This window comes from Colobus angolensis, unplaced genomic scaffold, assembly GCF_000951035.1.
Source record: "Colobus angolensis palliatus isolate OR3802 unplaced genomic scaffold, Cang.pa_1.0 Scaffold7, whole genome shotgun sequence".
NCBI classification, from domain to species: domain Eukaryota; kingdom Metazoa; phylum Chordata; class Mammalia; order Primates; family Cercopithecidae; genus Colobus; species Colobus angolensis.
The window spans coordinates 887,328-907,289 of NW_012120709.1; the positions used below are offsets into that span (position 1 = coordinate 887,328).

General features: G+C 41.7%; 1 protein-coding gene across 3 annotated transcripts in view; it reads left to right on the forward strand.

The window, feature by feature from the left end:
• AMOTL1 (angiomotin like 1) overlaps nucleotides 1-19,962 on the forward strand; it is a 171,581-nt gene that overhangs the window by 74,955 nt on the left and 76,664 nt on the right. For 2 of the 3 annotated variants that reach the window (XM_011926574.1, XM_011926575.1), the window contains 2 exons: nucleotides 13,667-13,816; nucleotides 18,030-18,954. In XM_011926574.1, coding sequence (XP_011781964.1) covers nucleotides 13,667-13,816; nucleotides 18,030-18,954 — 1,075 coding nt within the window. The remainder of the gene's footprint in view (nucleotides 1-13,666; nucleotides 13,817-18,029; nucleotides 18,955-19,962) is intronic. The other variant, XM_011926576.1, reaches the window with a different exon arrangement.

Consider the following 19,962-nt stretch of genomic DNA (forward strand, 5'->3'; position numbering starts at 1 on the left):
AAAAAAAAAAAAAAAAAAAAAAAGCTCACTGATGTGATCATCTCTTGAAAGTGAACTTTACGGGGGTGATTCCTGTTATATTTTCCCGTCTTCATGAACAGAAACTAAAATTTACTGAAAAATTCCTATGTACTTGTAACACTGTTAATAGCCCTTTCTGTTGTTTCAATTAATCTGCATAACAGCCCTATATAGTAGGCCGTATTATTATTCTCACTTACTAATAAGGCAATGGGTACCAAGAAATTAAAGCATTTGCTTGTGTTCACATAGCTCGTCAACAGCACAGCCAGGATTCTTACATTGTTTAAAAAGCAGATTTGCCAAACAAAAACAAAGTATGGCATGTCCTTTCTTCCTGCTTAGTGGATATTTTCTCCTCTATCTTCTTTTGTTCTTTAAATCTTTCTAATAGTGTGGTCTTTTGGCTTGACAACATCATTCTCTTTCCCCTTCAGTCATCATGTCTTAACATCCTTCCCTTTGTCCAGGATCACCTGACTTCCTGCTGGGCAAGTTATTGCAATTTCTTTTCTCCTCACCTAAAACTAATCTCATGGAACCTTTTTTTTTCCCTAGTGAAATAATCATTGTTGACTTATATTCCCCTTTATAAGAATTCCTCAAGGACCCGAAGGTGCATTCTTGTGCAGGTGTTTTCTGAGTGGGCATCTAGCTCTCTCCGGATGCATTTTCTTTAATCAACAGAGGTCCATTCGCCTGACTAATAGAGTTCAAGCAGTGCTTTATATCAAAGGGATCTGTGTGTCTTCAGGTTTCACTGACTTCCATGGGCCATGGCCATCTTCCTTTGTCTGGGCAAGGAGATAACTCATTCTCGGTTATAATTGATTGTCAGCATTTTCATCTTAAAAGTCTTCTGTAACTTTTACATCTTTTGGACTTTCCCCATGGGAGAGGATGTGTCATTTAGAACAATGTTTCTCAAAGTGTGTTCCATGGAACCTTGAGGTAGGAGGTCTCTGAGACCTAAAAACTATCTTCATAATAGGCCGGGCACGGTGGTTCACGCCTGAAATGCCAGCACTTTGAGAGGCTAAGGTGGATGACGAGGTCAGGAGATCGAGACCATCCTGGCCAACGTGTGAAACCCCGTCTCTACTAAAAATACAAAAATTAGCTGGGTGTGGTGGTGCATGTTTGTAGTCCCAGCTACTCAGGAGGCTGAGGCAGGAGAGTCTCTTGAACTTGGGAGGTGGAGGTTGCAGTGAGCTGATATCACGCCACTGCATTCGAGCCTGGTGACATAGCGAGACTCCGTCTCAAAAAATAAAAAAAGAATAAAAAAATCTTCATAATAATACTAAGACATACTCTCAACCATGAATCAAGACAGTGGTAGCAGTCAGTCAATTAGTCACACACTCAGAATAACAAAAAAGCCCATTTCCACTTAGGAACGTTCTAGTTGAGGCAGTACAGAAGATTATATTAAATCTCAAATCTTGAGTATGTCTTTTTAACATCCTGTGTGATGAAATGGGAAGATACATAAAGTACTTCCGCTGTGAACTGAAAAAAAAACCCTTGTGTGATGGAATTGGGATATAAATATGAAACTAGATGCTTTTCTCATGGAATGCATATTTACTTGAAAGAACAACTGACAAACTGTGGTTATTCTGACTTGGGCGTTAGGTAGATATTTTCTCCAGAATAAATAAAGGGAACTTGTCACTTCAAGAAAAACTACTATTTGCTGAATTTGATAAAACCCAAGCTTTCAAGTGAAACTTGGATTTTGGAATTTTGGGAAACTTGTATCTGCCACCGTGAACTGGACAACTTCCCAATATGTAAAAGACTTTTCTGATGATTGAGATCCATGATATATTAACAAATGGGATTTTGTTGATATTATACACTTGAAATGTTTCGATATATGGAAGATCTCTATAATTCATTGAACCATTGTTTTCCAGATGACCACATATGATGTTACATGCATATGTAGAAAATAACAACTCTCTTCAAAGTGAAAGATAGGCCAATAGATTTTAATGTAATACAGTACGGAGGAGCATCCATGAAAAGACTACTGTCAGGGTTTCATATTTTGTGTTGCAATTGCCTTTAAGAAAATGCCAGTTGTTGAGTTTTGGTGTGGTTTCACAGAATAGTCAAAATTATCTGAAGAGGCTATTAAAATGCTCTTTCTTTTGGCAACTACATATTTGTATGAGGACAGATATTCTTCATTTACTTCAATCAAAAATTATATAACAACAGATTGAAAACAGAAGCAGATATGAGAATCCAGCTGTCTTATATTAAGCCAGATATTAAAGAAATTTGCAAAATTATAAAAAACCATTTTCACTTTGTTTTAAAACTTCATTTCATAAAACTATTTTATGTAACCTATCATGGGTTTATTATTGCTTTTTTTTTTACATGAATTAACATGTACTTTCTAAGCTTTAGTTTCAAATGCATTAAATATTGATTTAGTTCACATTAACAGTAACTCAGTGGGTCCTCAGTAAGTTTTAGAGTGTGAAAGGATCCTAAAACCAAAAAGTTTGAGCACTGTTGCTACAGTGGCAAAAGCCATAGACTCTGGAGCCAGGCTAGCTGGGCTTGAATCATAGTTTTGTTCTTTACTGATGATGTGGCACCAGTCAAGTTACTCTCAGTGCTTTAGTGTCCTCATCTGAGCAATGGGGATAATCTTCATACAGTTGTTACAGGGATTGAGTGAGTTAATACAAATTGTTCAAACCAGAACAATGCCCTCCACATAGAAAATTCCCAGCAGTGTTTGGTTACGTCCATTTGCCTGTAGTTGATTTGTCCCTAGAAAATTTTATTTTGCAGCATGTTTCCCTCTTAGTCTCCCTCTCGGCATCATGGCTGATGATAAATTAGGGGTTATTTATGTGTGCACAACCTTCTAGATCTAGGGAGAAGCTCTGTTGCTTTAGGCACATTTTTTAAGGGGTATCATGAGCCAAAACAAGAAGGTCAGAGAGGAGAAAGAGGTAGGTGTAGCCACAAGCACAGTTCTAGATCCGGTGTGTGTGCTTTGAGATGAACGTGGGCACTGATATCCCAGCTCACCACTCCACACTTCCTTGAACCTGTTATTTCTGCACTGTTTGACAATTTTCTGCTTTATGTGTTTGTCTCTCTTGATAGACTTTCAGATTTGGGTCTTATATCTAGCACTGTCTTGCCCATGGCAGATGCTGAGTGTCATATATCTTTGTGGAATGAATGACTGAATGGACAAATGAATGAGTGAATAATTCTGCCTTTTGCTGTCAATGACCCATGATCCTTTGTAACTCCTACTGTCACATGTATCTGTTTTTGTTGTTGTTGTTGTTTTGTGAATGCTTTGGAGCAGTCAAAATTGAGTTTGCCTCTTAGCCTTATAGCTATGAGCCCTGTGACCCAGGGCCTGTCATTCCTGTTTTTGTATAGCACAAAGGAGAAAAAGAAACCTAAGTCTCAGGAACATGAGGTTACCTGAGATAATGCTTGTAGCATGTCATGCTCAGTAATGTTACTTTCTGTGTCTTCCTTCCCTGTAACTAGATCGCTGCTTGTATTACTGGGACTTTTTGGCTGCAGTTGGCCACTATAACCAACTAGTGTGTAGTTGGTTCACATTAACTCACTTAAATCCTCATAACAACTTCATGAGAATTACCCCGCCATTCTTAGCAGAAGATTTTTGAATTTCAGATTTATCAAGCATTTATGTATGGTATGCTAGGCATTTTCACAGCTTTATCTCATCATGTTGTTGAAATGAGTGTATTTTTTTGTTATTAATGTAATCACCTTGTTTCTGTTTAACGGTATTTTAGATGTGACTGAAATAGCCGTATTCTCATATCCAGTCATTCTGGTTTGCACGTATAAAAGCTAGGACACTGAAACTACTGACTTTAAATCTGAATTTATTGAAAAGTAACAAATTGTAGGAAGTATTCTTCACATTACTAAAGGAGTTACTGCAGATTGTTTAGTTTTAGAAAGAGTTTAATGTCTTTACTTATCCATTATTTTTTGGGTTTATTAAATCCAACACATTTTGTACTTAAAATGTGATTGATTTACAAAATTTCAGTTTACCACAACTTTTCAGGAATGTACATGTTTGTTGTATAAGAGCTTATATTGGCAGAGAAGTGCAAACTTCCCAAACCTGACTGCATTCAAATTGTCTGTGAAAGATGGTCCAAAAACATCATTTCTGGTCTATGCTTGTGGTGAAGCCAGTGTTGCAGGTCTGATGTGGGGACTTGGAAGTGATGTTTTTAACAAGCTCCATGAGTGTTTCTGACACATTGTAGGTTTGGGATTCATTGTTAAAGTAGCAACATGGTCATGAAAATAATGTGCAAAAAAAGAAAATAATATGCAGCCAGATGGAAGTGATGAGGAAGGGTGGTTTCATCAATTGTCTTGGTGTTCTGGTGTTTGGCAGGGAGTGCACTGTTATTCCCTGAAGCTTTTATAAAAAATAAAAAAAGAACACAAAGAAAATGGTTCTGGATCTTTCTCTGCCTCATACATGCAGAGAAATAAACTTTCCCAGGAACTTTCCCCTTTATCCACAAGTTAAGAACATTTCATTAAAGCTCTCCTAATTTTAATCTAAGAAATTTGGTGGGGAAAAAAGACTTAGAATTAGTTTGCATTATTGAGGGGTCTTTGGAGGGCAGAATGGTGTAGTCAAAAGAGCTTTTCTGTTGGAGTGGCTGTGTTGCTGGCTGGTTTTGTAACTCTGGGCATTATGTAACCGTTGTGAGCTCAGTATCACTATCAACAAAATGGGAGTGAGTGGTGATAAATAATACAATTTTTATAACATCCTGGCACTAGTAAGCACTCAATAAATGGTAGCTCCTGCTCTTATTGGTTATACTCTTTATTACTTAAGTGATATTTAGTTTCTTGGAGATGTTGGTTGCTTTAAATTACATAATTCAGTCATGAGCACATATTGATTTAGGAGCTGGCTGAGTGTGATTAGAAGCAATGTGCTTGCCTCTTGAGAGAGTCCCAGTCCCTGTGGGATGCCGCTGCCTGACAGACATCCCAGTGTCACTCATCTGCAACAATACACACTAATGGGATCCGGAAAGCTGGAGGAATCCGTGGCAGACAGGAAATATTTGAACTGCTCCTTTCTCTTAGTAGCGGTGAGAAAGAGAGCTTTGCAGAGCATAATTATGCAGACATAATTGTCATTTCATGTCTGGGGGGTTATTTTAAAGCTTTCTATCCTGTTTGTTTTCCTTTGTTCAAAAAATATTAAGTACTTACTGATTGCGGTGAGTATTACACGCTAGTAATACTTGTTCACTCTCAGTGGGACCACAGTGTGTGCCAGAGTCACCCAAAAGAATACTACTGTGGTCCTGAGATACTTAACTTCTAGATAGGTATAAACAAACAGGTTATGATGAAAGATTATTTGAATTTCAGTCACTTAATTAAATACAGGGTTTATTTATTAAAACTTATCTGAGGAAAAAAATCTCTGGAGTTCAGGTACTTTCAGTCTTTTTGTTTGAGATAAGTTAAGCAACAAATATATCAACATAAAATAAATACTACAATTTGAGTCAAGATATTTAAGGACCTTTGAATTTTATGTTAAAGGCTAAATTTTAAAAATTATTTTTGCAGAGAAAGCTTTTTTATTATGGATACTGTCACTGCATTCTCACTGTGACTCTGTGTGAGAGGTGGGACTGGGAATATTCCTTTTTGTATTTACGGCAAGTGAGAAGGGAGGACTCCTGCCTCTGCTCCGGTACCCAGACCTGTGGAGGAAGCCCAAGCAAGGGCCGCATTTAGGGCACAGTCCTGTGGGCTCAGGACCTGCCTGTGGGGGCCGAGGAGGAGGGGAGCGCACCTTTCTCTTAAGTGTGAGTTTGTGCTCAAGCTACAGAATCCCTGTGTGGTTGTTTTCTAACATTATGTACAAAGCCTTTGTGCAACTGATCACAGTACCCTTGTAATTAACCTGTTTCAGCACTAAGTGGCTTTCTCTTTTTCCCCCAATAGGTTCCTTAGTTTCCTGAGTAGTTTGAGAGGCCTTAAAAAAGGCAAACTTGACTTTGAGCTAAGTTCTGTAGTAAGAACATGCTTATAACTAGTTATTTTAAAATGTATCTTAATATATCTGTTAAGCTAATGTATTTGTTGAGTCCCCATGATGTGCCAGAAACTCTTAGGTAGTAGGAACATATGCAGACGATTCATATGTAAAATAAAAATTGAGTACTTGCTGTGATCTTATTTCTGCTAGTAACTGGAAACACAAAGGTGAATAAGACACAGTCTCTTTATGAGTTAAGGGGGAGGGGTGGGAAAGAAACTAAATACATAGGCAATTTAATACATTATGGCATCAGTATGCATAGAATGCTTGGGGAGCACTGAGTAGCATATAGAAATTGGGGGGAGGAGGAAAAGATGACTCCCTGGAGGAAGTGGCACTAAAATAGAGCTTCAAAAGACTTTCTCATAATTACTATATATTTTAGCGTTTAGTATGTGCCAAAGTAAAAGTTTCATAGATTTATAAGGGTAGACAGGCCCTCTAGATGAAGAAACCATGGGGGAACTGCAAGTATTTCTCACAGGTATTTGCACAAGGTGGTGCCAAGGATAGGTAGGGCAATGTACATGAGTTACTATAATTCCAGGCAGATAGTGCTAAGTTATGTAGTACTTAAGATACAAAACGGAATGCTGTACTAGAATGAGAATCAGAACAATTGCTTTAAAAAATAAATCTATCAGAGATTCTTGATTGTAAGAAGCATAAAGTGACATTGGCTAACTTAAGCAAAAGAGACATTTATTGTAAATATATATTGGGCAGCTCACAAATTAATTGGAAGGCTCAGAAAATGGGCAGGAATCTAGGCAGGTAGACAGTGGGAACCCAGCCAGAGATACGCTACTTGTCTTGTTAGGATGAGGTCACTATAGAGACTGCTGCTGCTCCTGGACTCCAGGGGATAGTGCTATCGCAGGTAGTTTATCAACACCTTTTTGTCTTTGCATCATTTCCTCAAGATTCAGTGCACATCCAGTTGACTGAGCCTAGGTCATTCTAACTGCTGGAACAGGGAGGGGACCTTTTGGCTTCTGTAATGGAAGGTAGACAGACCTGCCCCTAGAGTTAGACAGTGAGTTCAGTGTTCTCTAACATTGAAAGGATTTACTTAGGTGACTGTCAGGAAGGGAATATGGTAGGTAATAGTTGGAAGTTGAACTACCTAATCTCTAGTTTATTTTCCAGTGCTAACATGTCAGGAAAATAATGTACTAATGCTTTTAACTCCCTCCTCCTGCCAGTAAATACTCTGAGTCTATAGGTATAGCTTCATCCTTCTCCTTACCCATAACCAAGCTACACTGAACTCTCTATTCCTTAAAGAGACAACACTTTCATGACCCAGTCCTATGCTTTTCCTTTTCCCATGTTGGGCCAATCTTCCCTCACTACCACCTTCTCCGCACCCCACAGTGGATTAACATCCTCCTCATTTTCCCTTCGATTCAGTATCAGCCCACATATCTCTTTCTCCTTGTCACTGAAGCTCTATGTCCCTTCCGTCAGTCAAGAGGTAGTAGTGATTACTCATGGACCTCCAAAGCAGTTTGTTCCTTTAATAGAGCACTTAACTTTGCAATCAAAATGGGTAGTTGTGTGCACGTTGGTCTCTGGAGCCAAATCATAAAATCCTAAGGGCCAAGGACAGTCTTACTCATTTCTTGCTATTTATAGCTCCAATCACAGTGATCTCTTGGACTCAATTGTTACTTTAAAGGTTAAGCATGTGCTCTGCATTTTGGTTTATATTGATAATATCTCAAAGATATTTTTAAGTAAGCATTGCAGAATTAAACTTCAGACGAGTTTGAAGTTATTCAACACACATTCCACTTTCAGTGAGAGAATCTAAATTAAATAGGTGTTGGGGTTTTGATTTCACTTGTTTTCTGGAACATATGGATTGGTCCAGGGTTTAGAATTCAAGTTTGATGCCCATTCGAAAGACCTGACATGTAGGGGTTGGGAATCTTGTAAACCCCACCCCTTAACCCCCAACTCCAAACCTTGGGTTTCAGGTAATGGTTGCTTGGGGGAAAAGACAGTGAGAAAGCGTATTCCATGGAGTGCTTTTAGTTTAGTGGTGGAGCTTATTGTTTTCTTTTTTTTGGTTTTTGTATTTTTTTTGTTTTTTGAGACGGAGTCTAGCTCTGTCACCCAGGCTGGAGTGCAGTGGCGCAATCTTGGCTCACTGCAACCTTTGCCTCCTGGGTTCAAGCTATTCTCCTGCCTCAGCCTCCCGAATAGCTGAAATTATAGGCGCCTGCCATCAAGCCTGGCTAATTTTTGTATTTTTAGTAAAGATCGGGTTTCACCACGCCAGGCTGGTCTCAAACTCCTGACCTCAAGTAATCCACCTGCCTCAGCCTCCCAAAGTGCTGGGATTACAGGCGTGAGCCACCACGCCCGATACTGTGTCCTTTTTAAAAACATGTGTTGCATGTAGGTGTTTGGAGGAGGCACTGCCGCCTGTCAGTACTGCCCTTAAGATTGTGAATCAGCTAATCCAGATGAGCTGGCTTGGTTTCACATGAGGACTCCTAAACAGGCTGGCCCTTATTTTTCAGGTACTGGTCATAGGTTCTCCAGCCCTTTTAAAAACATTGTTTCCGGGGTATCCTTCTCCTTGAGCAGAGTATTCAACTCCCTAGAAAAACCTCGAGTTCTGCCAGAATCAGAAGGCTTGATGGCTTACATTTAACTTTGAGGCCGCTGGCACACTCAGCAAATTCCTTAGCTCTTTGAAAGGTAAGATAGAAGCCACAGAATTGTTTGTTGCTGTGGTTAAAATCTCTGTTATAAAGTTATGGGAGGTTATTGTAATCTAGACAGTGAAATTGTTTTTAAATCATTAGGAGGTTTTGGTTTACATGTAGCTGGCAGAAAGCTTTGCACGTCGGTGACATAACACCTGGGAGTTGTTTTGCAGTTAGTGGTCTCTTTGAGGAATGGGTCGCTGGCTGGAGAGTTGAAAGCACTAGTATTTGCTGCATAGGGGAGAGTAAGGGCCCCCTCATCTTATGGAACTGAAAGGTACAAGGAATTATCTGAAACTCTCGTAGAGACTGGCTTTGGAGCGATCTTTGATTTTTCTTTAACTCTTACTTGGTAATGAGACCATTCCAGAGAATAACGCCGTGTTCTTGCCATCAGTCAGCACATAGTAAGAAGCATATGTCTTACATGCTACATGCTTCCATAAATTAGCAAGTACACAGTACACTGCTTGTCTTCAAAGGGCTAATGACTTCACCAGGGCCATAACACCAGCCTATTAAATGACTGCGGCAAAACACTAGGCAGGTGAAATTTAAGTACCAAGTTTTGTGTGCCTCAGATCATAACTGTGGTGACACTTGAGGGAAGGGAGACCAGTCAGGGCATTGGGGGTGGTGTTGAGAGGCGTTCTAGAGGAGGTAAACTGCAGAGGTGCATTTACTAGGATGCACTTTAGAGTAGTTAGGGGTGCATGTGAAGCCAGAAGATGACACTTGGAGAATGAGGATGACGTGCTCACAGGATGCTGGGGTGCTGAGGGGACCAGCAGGACTATGCACAGATAGAGGGGTGCCCTGTTTAGAAACAGCCTTGAAAACTACAAAAATTCCACCCTGAAGTTATAGCCTAAATCATTATGTGTAAGGGAGTGGTATGCCGGAAGTGGAATTTAAGGACAAGTGATTTCCTAGTTGTGTGTTATGATAGTGGAATGACAGTTTCACGTCCTCCAGAGTTTAAAACTCATGGAGACTTTGAGCCTGTTGTATTATTGGCCTGTGGACAGATTCAGGAACTGACCCTCGGGAATTAGTCGTTCCAGTGGCAGGTGAAGCAGAGGAGTGGCCTATTATGGTTTCTGTTGCTCCTCTTGCCTCCTCGAGACACCTCACTTCATTTACCTTAATTCATTTTTTTTCCTTCAACAATGAAGCCCTTGTTATTGCCACTCTTGAATAGGGAAACCAGTCTTGCTCAGAGTCACATTACCGAAAGGCCTCTGTTACAAAGAAAGTAATGCATAAAACCATATGGGAAGGAAGTTTTCAGTGCTTCAGAAAAGCAAGCCAAAAAAGCAGTCACGCTCAGAGAGAGAGAAGCAAAGGAGTTTTCATGTTGACAAATGATGTGCAGATTTTAAGAAAAAGGAGCCATTCTTGGTGAAATGGGTCATAGGCAATATAAGGCAGAAATGTTGTACCCTTAAACTAGAATGTTAGAATTTCATCCTTTGTTGAGTGCAGCAAAAACAGATCTTTAGGTTTTCTTCAGGTTAAGGGCCCTAGGCGCTGTACTTTCTCCTCCCCAGTGGGAGACTCCCCAGAGAGCTGACTCCTTTGCTCAGACCTTAGCTCGTTTTCCGTTGCTTTTGCCACTTTCCCTGTGCAGACTAAAGCTGTGTGAGTGGTGATTCTTAGATAAGATTCTGGCGCTGAAAGAAATATCTAAAAGTTACTTACAATGGCCAGAAGTGCTTGTATGGGAATGGTCTTTATGAAGCACCTACAGGCAGCTTACACTGTACACAGAACACACTGTAGAGCCAGTGGGGTCCTTGGCAGGCTGTGGGCTCCCCTAAAAAACTGGCACGGTTGCTCAGTCCCTGGGACCAAGCCAGGCTCTGCAGGGGCTTTCTGGGTGGTAGTGGTATCTGGGAGGCTTCTGTGGTTTCTCCCAGCTCTCACTCCTGGCCATGAACTTTTGACATGTTTGAGCCTGTTGTATTATTGGCCTGTGGACAGATTCCCTCTCATGCCATAGGTTTCTTTCCAATTCCTCATTTTGGATATCCTTGACCTTGTCGCTTAGATCACGTGCTCTGCATTTTCCCTAAGAAAGTAGACTCAATTTGTGTTGCAGGAATTCCCAGTGAAGACAGTGAACTGAAATAGGCGGGGAAGGATTAGGCACATGTAGGGTGGAACTGCAACCTCCGTTAGATTTTTGTTGTGTGGCCCTGGAATCCGGGGTAGACTCTGTGACTCACATTACTGTCACATTTCCTTGCCTTTCAAGTGAGAAAGCTAGCAGTTAAAGTGACTCCTTCAGGCTGTGTCAGTGCTGGGATAGCTCAGCCAGTTGTCTCTTGGCTTCGGAGGAGTGAATGGTACCTGGCATGTTTGTCTGCCCGGTCTGTTTTCATCTGCTTTGCTCTCCAGCCTTTCTTCAGCACTGAGGAGTGGTCGGCAGCAGTGGGAGTGTAACTCAGTGGCATGCGGGACCCTGGGTATGTGTGAAGAAGTCCTAAGTGATCTTTGACATGTCTTGACAGTTAGGCATCCTGTCCTTCAGTGTGAATTCAGATGTGTGTGGAGGTGTGTGAAATGCTTCAGTTCTTTCATAACGTTGAGGAAACAATGGTGAAGGACGAAGGTATATCTTTGCTGTCCTCTGTGCTCCAGCCCTGCTTCAAGGATTGCCCTCTGTAGTGTTCTGTGGTCTGGAGTTCTTAAATCCACTCTCAATTGGCAGGCCATGAGATAAGACGTGGAAAAGTAACTCATACCGATGTAGTGACTGTGAATGGCTTAGTGCTGGGATCCATACTGAGCTCCACATTGAGAGCACACACGCACACACACACATCCCTACACTCTTCTTTATATGCATATTCATATATATACACACACACACACACACACACATATATATATTGTAGTTGGATCTCAGTTTTATTATCAGTTTGCTCTGTTTTCATTTAACATTCTTAGTCATGTGAGTGGATAGAATCACCCGAAGTTGTAGTATGCTGGCACATGGCATTCCTGACTCAGTGTCTATTTTAAGAAAACACCACACTTTCTTTGATTGAAGCATATGCACTCTCAACTCCTCTCCTACTCTGATTTGGTGAGAGGGATGGGGATGAAGGCACAGAAAGGTGTTTTGTGGTTTGTTTTTGTTGTTGTTGTTCTCCCTCTTGCTTAGAGCTTCCCAAGTTTTGCTGCACATTGGAATCGTTGGGAGAGCTTTATAAAATACAGGTGCCTGGGCCCTATACTCAGAGCTTCTGATTGAATAGGTCTGGGTGGGGCCTGGGTACAGAGATTTTAAAAGTTTCTCAGGTGAGTTTAATGTGCAGCCAGAATTGCATCTTGCATCTTTTTCGTTTTCCACCGTTTTTCCACCTGCCTGAAAGAGGAAGCCAGATTAGGACTTGCCTTTGCATCCAGGTCATCCATGATTCCTAATTTTAGCCCTAGACTTCTAGATTTATAGATGTAGAGGATGATGCCCAGAAAGGGGCTGAGTTTCTTTTCAGGTTAGTCTTTCCAGGTTGGCCAAAAGGAGAAGGCTGGCAGATACTGTAATGCATTGGAACTGAAGTCTTAGACTGATCTTCAAATAGTATCATCCATACTCGGTTTATGTTCATCTTTAAAGTGGGCATTACAACTACATTATTTTAAATACATAGGAAAAAAATTGTTGTCAGATCCTTTTTCTTTCTAGTCCAAAATGTGCCTGTAATACATGTGAGCATGCACACAAATACTGTTTCATATGTTGAGGCAAAGACACTCCGGAAGAAGATGAGGACATTCCCATCTTATGGTCATTTGGTATCAATAATTAGTCACTTACTACTAACTATGGCCTTGTGGGAAATGGGGAGATAACAAACCTAGTGAGAAATTTCAAATTACCAGTTGGAAGCCATAGCTGAAAAACAGGATTTTTCTTTTAATGAAGTTATCTTTTGGGCAAGGATGTTAATTTTTTAAAAAGTAGTATGATTCTTTCCCCAGAGTAAAAGAAGTTACTTTAGCTGAAAAGAGCCTTAAACTTGGTGCCCACGCAGAGGAATCAGTGCAGAGAGGGAAAACAGCCTGGGCCCGTCCTGCCGAATGTTCCCACAGATGTTGTGTGTGTGGTATCAGTGTTACTGTAGTACTATCTCATGTTCAGTGACTGAAGGACTGAATACAGTGTCACGTTTAATTGGAACAGGAAGCACACTCCAGTGTGTATGTAAAGCAGATAAAGTGAACCTGAAAGGCCAGTGCTTGGCAGAAGACCAGACCCCATAGCCCCAGCTCCACGTTGTAACATGAGACTCCAGAAGTCTTTGAGTGGGGCAGAGAGCACATTCTCTTGCTAACACATGGTGTGGCAGAATGACCACTCCTTTCTGTATCTTTTATATATTTTAAGAGACAGCTGCTCTTCCCATTTTAGCTTTCCTTCAGTGGCCTCCCTGCTTCCCTCCCTTCTGTCCCCAACCTTGACCATTCAGAATTTTGTGGCACATTCAGTCCCACAGAGGACTTGACTTTTCACTGGTGCTGCTGCCAGGTTGTGTGAGAGCATTAGAGCATTCGTGCCTTCACTCGGTGTGTCTTGAGGACTGTTATGTTGACCTCACGGGTCATTTTGGTGGGTGGCTGGACTTGTGATAATTCTGAATAGTAACTTTGGAATTTTATGAATCAAAAAGACAGAGCTCCCTCTGCCAAGTTGAAACACTGTGGGAGAATGCCTGGTGGGTTCTTGTGAGTCATGCAGGAAGGAAGGAGGACTTGATTGGCACTCATATTCACTTCGCTTTCTTTCCCCCAGGCCCCCCTCCTGCTTGTTATAGCCCCAGTAGTCCTGTCCAGGTTCTGGAAGACGCCACCTACTTTTCCCCAGACTTTCAGCTCTATTCTGGAAGGCATGAAACATCTGCTTTGACGGTGGAGGCAACCAGTAGCATCAGGGAAAAAGTTGGTAAGTCCTTTTACTGGCACTTTTGTTGGAAAAGCAAAATGTTCTTACATTTCTCATCTTTAGCTCTTTTGTATAATTCAGATGTTTATTCTCTAATCTTGTTTTTAAAATCATCATATTGGATTATCGATTGTCTGTTGATAGATGCCTTATTTTTAATCATCTTTTGCTAAGGTGTTAATAGACAGTTTTACTCTAATATGGGATTCTCTCTGAGAGCGTCATACCTAAATGTGTGGGAACTTCAGAATTATACCACTTATTTCCCATTTTTCTCTGATTCCTAAATACTTTTTTCTCCCCTTTCTCAGAATCTCATTTCTTTTTTCCTTCTCTGCTTTCGTTTTTATCTCTTTTTGCAAATAATTTAGAAGTTAAAAGAAGTAATTTAGGACTGTAGCAAGGAAGAAGCTGTCTCCTTTGTAAAACTTCCTATCTATTTTTGAGGGCTTTTAAGACTGGTTAAACTGTGAGGGAATCTTTAAACCACTTTAGGGAAGGATGTCATGGTTCTTGCTAAATGTGCATATAACTCATCTCTCTCTTACTTCAGTGAAAGGGGAATTCAATAGTTTTCATGCTTGTTGAGATCTGTTCCTTTATTACTTATCCAAATATATCATTTTCCTTTGGAAATATATTTTTATTTGAAGTTTTATTCATTTTATATTAAAATTTTATTCCTATTTGAATGCGCTTGTTCCATTAAGTCTTTCAGATCAGTTACCCCGAGGGGAGGACTGTGTCCTCCTTACTCTCGTAATCCAGCACTTGTCCCAATGCCTGAACTGTAACACGTTTTCAGGAAATATGGTAGAGTGAATGAGCAGACCAGTTCAACCCACACTCATCTATGTTTAAATATTTGGCAATTCATCTTGTGTAGAGTTTTAATAGCTTGTTTTTATTGTTTAAAATTTTTTTGCTGTTGAACTTTGGGTTTATATCTCAGTTACAGTATTGATCCTCTGAAGGTAAGGGATAAATTTCAGTTTATTTCACGTACATTCCTATGAGGCAGATATGAAAGTTTCTCCATTTTCAGAAGAGAGGTTCAGAGAAGCCACAGAACTGAGATTTTGGGGGTAAGGGTGACAGGGAGAGCCTTATGATCAAAGTTGAGCTTCAGGAACCAGTCTGTGTACTCCCTTCGTTTCCTCAACAATCATGTCCTGAACTCCTTCTGTGTATCAGGGCAGGGTTCAAGGCACTGGGGAGGCAACACATGAATATAACACACAGAACTCTCTGCTCTCTGGAGCCTGAATCTGGCAGAGGAAGACAGGTCATAATACAATATGGATTGAAAGGAGAAGGAGCCAGGGGCAAGAGATATTGAGAGGCCATTCAGGATGTCTAAATGGCTGGCAGGGAGACTTGGAACCCAGAGAGTGGCTGAGGTCACGGAAGAATGGATTGGATGGGGGAGCTTGTTGGTGTAGAAACTAGGGCTTGGTTGTGATTTGTAACTCTTACAAATGTGACATTTCTTAATGAAAATTAGGGGTCCGTCACAGAGTTACAGTATTTTGCTATTGCAAGGGCAGTAACAGTGTCATCTGCCGTCACCTTTTTTCATATTTTAATACCAAAAAAGTAAGAGGGATGTAATTCTTGACAGTCCATTGCTTCAAAAAGGGCAGTTATGAACCTTCTAATAGCATATATCTGTTTACATACACATATAGATGTATTAATATACGTATATAAGCATGTATATATGCTTATAGATATACACACAGCTTATATATATCACACCGCCTTCATTTTTTTCTTATTTCACTGTAGACTGAGAAAAATGAGCTCGGCAGTTGATTAAATGTGGATAGCAAAGGATAAAAAGGTCAGAAGTGAATATGACACTTCTCTCTGGATGACTCATATTTGAGAATGTCATTTATAGGAAGAAAAGATGAACTTGGGGAAGAAAGACTGTTTTGGGGAAATGATGTGCCGTATGTACATATAAAACATAGAGCCATCATTACATGAATTTGTAGGAGTGAAGGCTGCCTAGAGATGATCTAGTTCAGCTCTCTCAGTTCACAGAGGAGGATATTGAGGCTCAGGGAGGGAAAGCGATTTGTTTAAGGTCATGCCAGTAGTTAGTGGTAGAATTTTTACTTCCATAATGCTATAGTAATATCCTTAATGCACTACTTAATAGTCCTGTTGTGAAATGGGCTAAATTTTTTATTTCATGGAGCTCATGTAGGTATTCTTTTATTGGTTAAATATCTGAGCCCCTATGACATCCAGGCATGGGGCTTTGTTCTGGGGAGACCCAGATGAGAAGACATGATCTTTCCCTTTAAGGAGTTTAGAGTCTTGTATAAATAAGTAATTGCCATCTACTGTGAGAATTGCTGCAATGAAGATACATACAAATGGAGTGGGGACATTGGAGAAAGAGGCTTAGGCCTACAGGGCTGCAGCAGGAAAAGTTTTACTCAGAAGGTAGCTTTGGAGCTATCACTTGTCCAAGAATTTTCCCAAGAGACATGGTAAGATGCGTCTTTCTAGGCAGAGGGAAGACAAGCAAAGGTCCAGAGGCTGGAGAGAGCTAGCATGTCTTGGAAACTATATGTACATAAGTATTGCTGGAGCTTAAACTTCAAAGGGTTGCCAGTGGGAGATGGGAGCAGCATGAAATGTTGGATAGGTAGGTAGTACCTGCTACATCATATGATAGAATGTCAGTTTCATCCTGTAATTGATTATTGAGGAATTTTGGTGCAGAGGAGTGACATGATTAGATTTCCCTATTGGAACAATCTTTCAAGGTAGTGTGCCAGATACATTGGGGTCAGAGGGGTGGGTTTGGAAGTGGGAATAAGACAAGTGTCAGGGAAATCGATAAGGAGGCTATTGGAATGACCTGGGTACGTGATGCCGAGAACTTGTAATGCGGAATGAACACACATTTGGTGTCGTATCCCGGTTCTGCTTCCTCCTGCCTGGTGGCCTCGGCGATTTACCTTCTGTGAATCTCTCTCCTCACCTGTAAGTTGAGGGAATTAGTATGTACCTCTTAGTGTTATATGTGGAATGAATGAAATAACACATGGAGAGAATTTAGTACAATACCTGGCACATCATATACATGTTTAAAGTAGTTCTTGTCCTTGTATTGAAATTATTAATGATGAACTTGGAGATTGGCACAGGAATAAGAAAGAGGGTTGGCAGAGATGTTGAGAAGGTCAGATTGACAGGCAGTGGCTGTCTGGATGTTGGGGTTAAGGGAGAGGAAGGAATTTTGGAAAACCTTCAGTTTTTTGGTTTGACAGAAAGTAGATGAGGCAGGGAATACAGGGGTTGGGATGGATGGGTAAAGACATTTAGGGTGAGGAAGACATGTTAAGTTAGAAGGACTCAGGGCCATCATCTGGCAGTTGTAGATGTATGGGTCATGAGTCAGTAGCTGATGACGAGGGGTAGGTATGGTGTCACTGGGAGATGTGTAAAGGTGGAAGAGCACTCAGGACAGAGCTGTGGGAAACACCAGAATTTAAAGGACAAGTGGAGAGAAGGGAGCCAGAGATGGTGCATAGAGAGAGGCAAGAGCCAGGACCAAGAGGTGGGGTGACCTGGAGGCCGAATTAGGAGAGCATTGCAGGAAGAGGGTGACCAACCATGTCAGATGCTTCAGAAAGGTTAGGTGCATAATATGAGAGCTGGAAAATTCTCATTGGATTTGGTTACTGATCAGAGCAGTGGGGAGGTTGGCAGATGGAGCATTTGGGAAGCGGAGACAACAGCAAGTGTAGGGTACTTACCAAAGACAACTAGAAGAGAAGGAAAAGAGAGATATAGGGTGGTAGTTAGAGGTATATGGGAGGGCCAAGAAAAGGTGGTTTCTTTTGGCTTGATTTGGTTTTCTCTTGTATTTTTTTAAGATGGGAAAGACTTGAGTATGTTTGTGTGATGAAGAGAAAGGGCCAGTGGGGAGATCAGAGGAAAGGGGGGGTCGAAGGATGGAACAATGTTTAGGAAGAAGCAGAGGAGAGGGAATGGAGAATAGTAGACTCACTCTAAATTGGAGAAGAAAACTCCATGAGACATTGCCAGGTTTACATGGAGGTGATGGTGCATTTGAAATCTTATTTTTAAATTTTGCTGTAGTTAGAATGTTAATTATATACCACATAGCCACAGGCGTGTATCTCTTGTGGAACTGCCTGATATATTTTTTCCTATGTTTATCTTTTAGTTGAAGATCCTCTTTGTAACTTCCACTCCCCAAACTTCCTGAGGATCTCAGAGGTGGAAATGAGAGGTTCCGAGGATGCGGCAGCTGGAACAGTATTGCAGCGGCTGATCCAGGAACAACTGCGGTATGGCACCCCAACCGAGAACATGAACTTGCTGGCCATTCAGCACCAGGCCACAGGGAGTGCAGGACCAGCCCACCCTACAAACAACTTTTCTTCCACGGAAAACCTCACTCAAGAAGACCCACAAATGGTCTACCAGTCAGCACGCCAAGAACCGCAGGGTCAAGAACACCAGGTGGACAATACGGTGATGGAGAAACAGGTCCGGTCCACGCAGCCTCAGCAGAACAACGAGGAACTGCCCACTTACGAGGAGGCTAAAGCACAGTCGCAGTTCTTCAGGGGGCAGCAGCAGCAGCAGCAACAGCAGCAGGGGGCGGTGGGCCATGGTTACTACATGGCAGGGGGCACCAGTCAGAAGTCCCGAACTGAGGGGAGGCCCACTGTGAACCGTGCCAACAGTGGACAGGCGCATAAGGACGAGGCGCTGAAGGAACTGAAGCAGGGCCACGTCCGCTCGCTCAGTGAGAGAATCATGCAGCTGTCCCTGGAAAGGAATGGGGCCAAGCAACACCATCCCGGCTCGGGGAATGGAAAGGGCTTCAAAGCGGGAGGGGGGCCCTCCCCTGCTCAGCCTGCAGGTAAAGTGCTGGACCCTCGGGGTCCTCCACCTGAGTACCCCTTCAAGACCAAGCAAATGATGTCCCCAGTCAGCAAGACCCAGGAGCACGGACTTTTCTATGGTGACCAGCACCCCGGGATGCTCCACGAGATGGTCAAGCCCTACCCTGCTCCTCAGCCTGTGAGAACAGATGTGGCCGTCCTGCGGTACCAGCCACCCCCTGAGTATGGGGTAACGAGGTGATTATCAACTGTAGAGCCTTTTCAAAATTCAGCAGTCATGTTATTAGCATTTATTATTTTCAGAGCAGATTAGGTTTTTGTCATCAGGCTTTTCTTTTCCTTGTGCATGATATTTAATAAAACACTTTGTGGCCAGAATATATAGGGTGAAATAGAGTAGAGGGCAACTGGGGGATTTTCTCCAAACATAGCAGCAGGCAGTTGGGGATTTATGGGTTTAGGGAAGGGACCTCACTTGTTAGCCATCCTTGGGAGCTCTGCCTAGTGGCCTGGCAAAGTAGCAATTTTCCAATGGCTTTGTGGAGACCGTCCAAACTCCTGGAACATATTATTACCAGAGGGTTTTTTCATTGTAGATTTTAAAGGAAAATGTAGTCTGAATACTAGAATGGAGGAGTTAAAGGGACTGTAGAAATCACATAGTGCCATCCCTCACTCAACAGATGAGAAATTAAAGCCTGGAGAGATTAATGAATTTCACAGACACAACTCTGAGGCAACTGGGGGCTACATTCAAGTATCCTGACGGCCAAAATCTATTCATTCCCTTGCCCTAATTCTCCCTACAGCCTTCACTTGTATTCTTCCAGTTGATTGACGGATTCAACAGCACCTACTGAGTGTATGCTCTACTCTGCAGCCCTGTTCCTGGTTCGGAGATGGGGTCCCTGCCCTTCAGGACCCTATAGCATTATCTTAGAGGAAACCAGCATCTGAACAGATCATTGCCATGCAATGTACTGTTCTAGGACAGAGGATGCTAGGATAACAGATAGGATGGTATAACTCACAACTGGAGGGGTTGGGGAGTGCTTCCCAGAGGAGGAGACTTTTGAGTTGGAACTTGAAGGATAAATCAGAATTATAGGGTAGAGATGAAGTAGCAGTATGTGCTGTGTGAGGGAGTGCCGTGTCTTCAGACAAAGATGTCATAAGAATTTTTGTCTGAATGAGTGGCAATAATGCAGAGCACTGGTGGGCCAGGGTGTGGTAAGAAGTGACAGG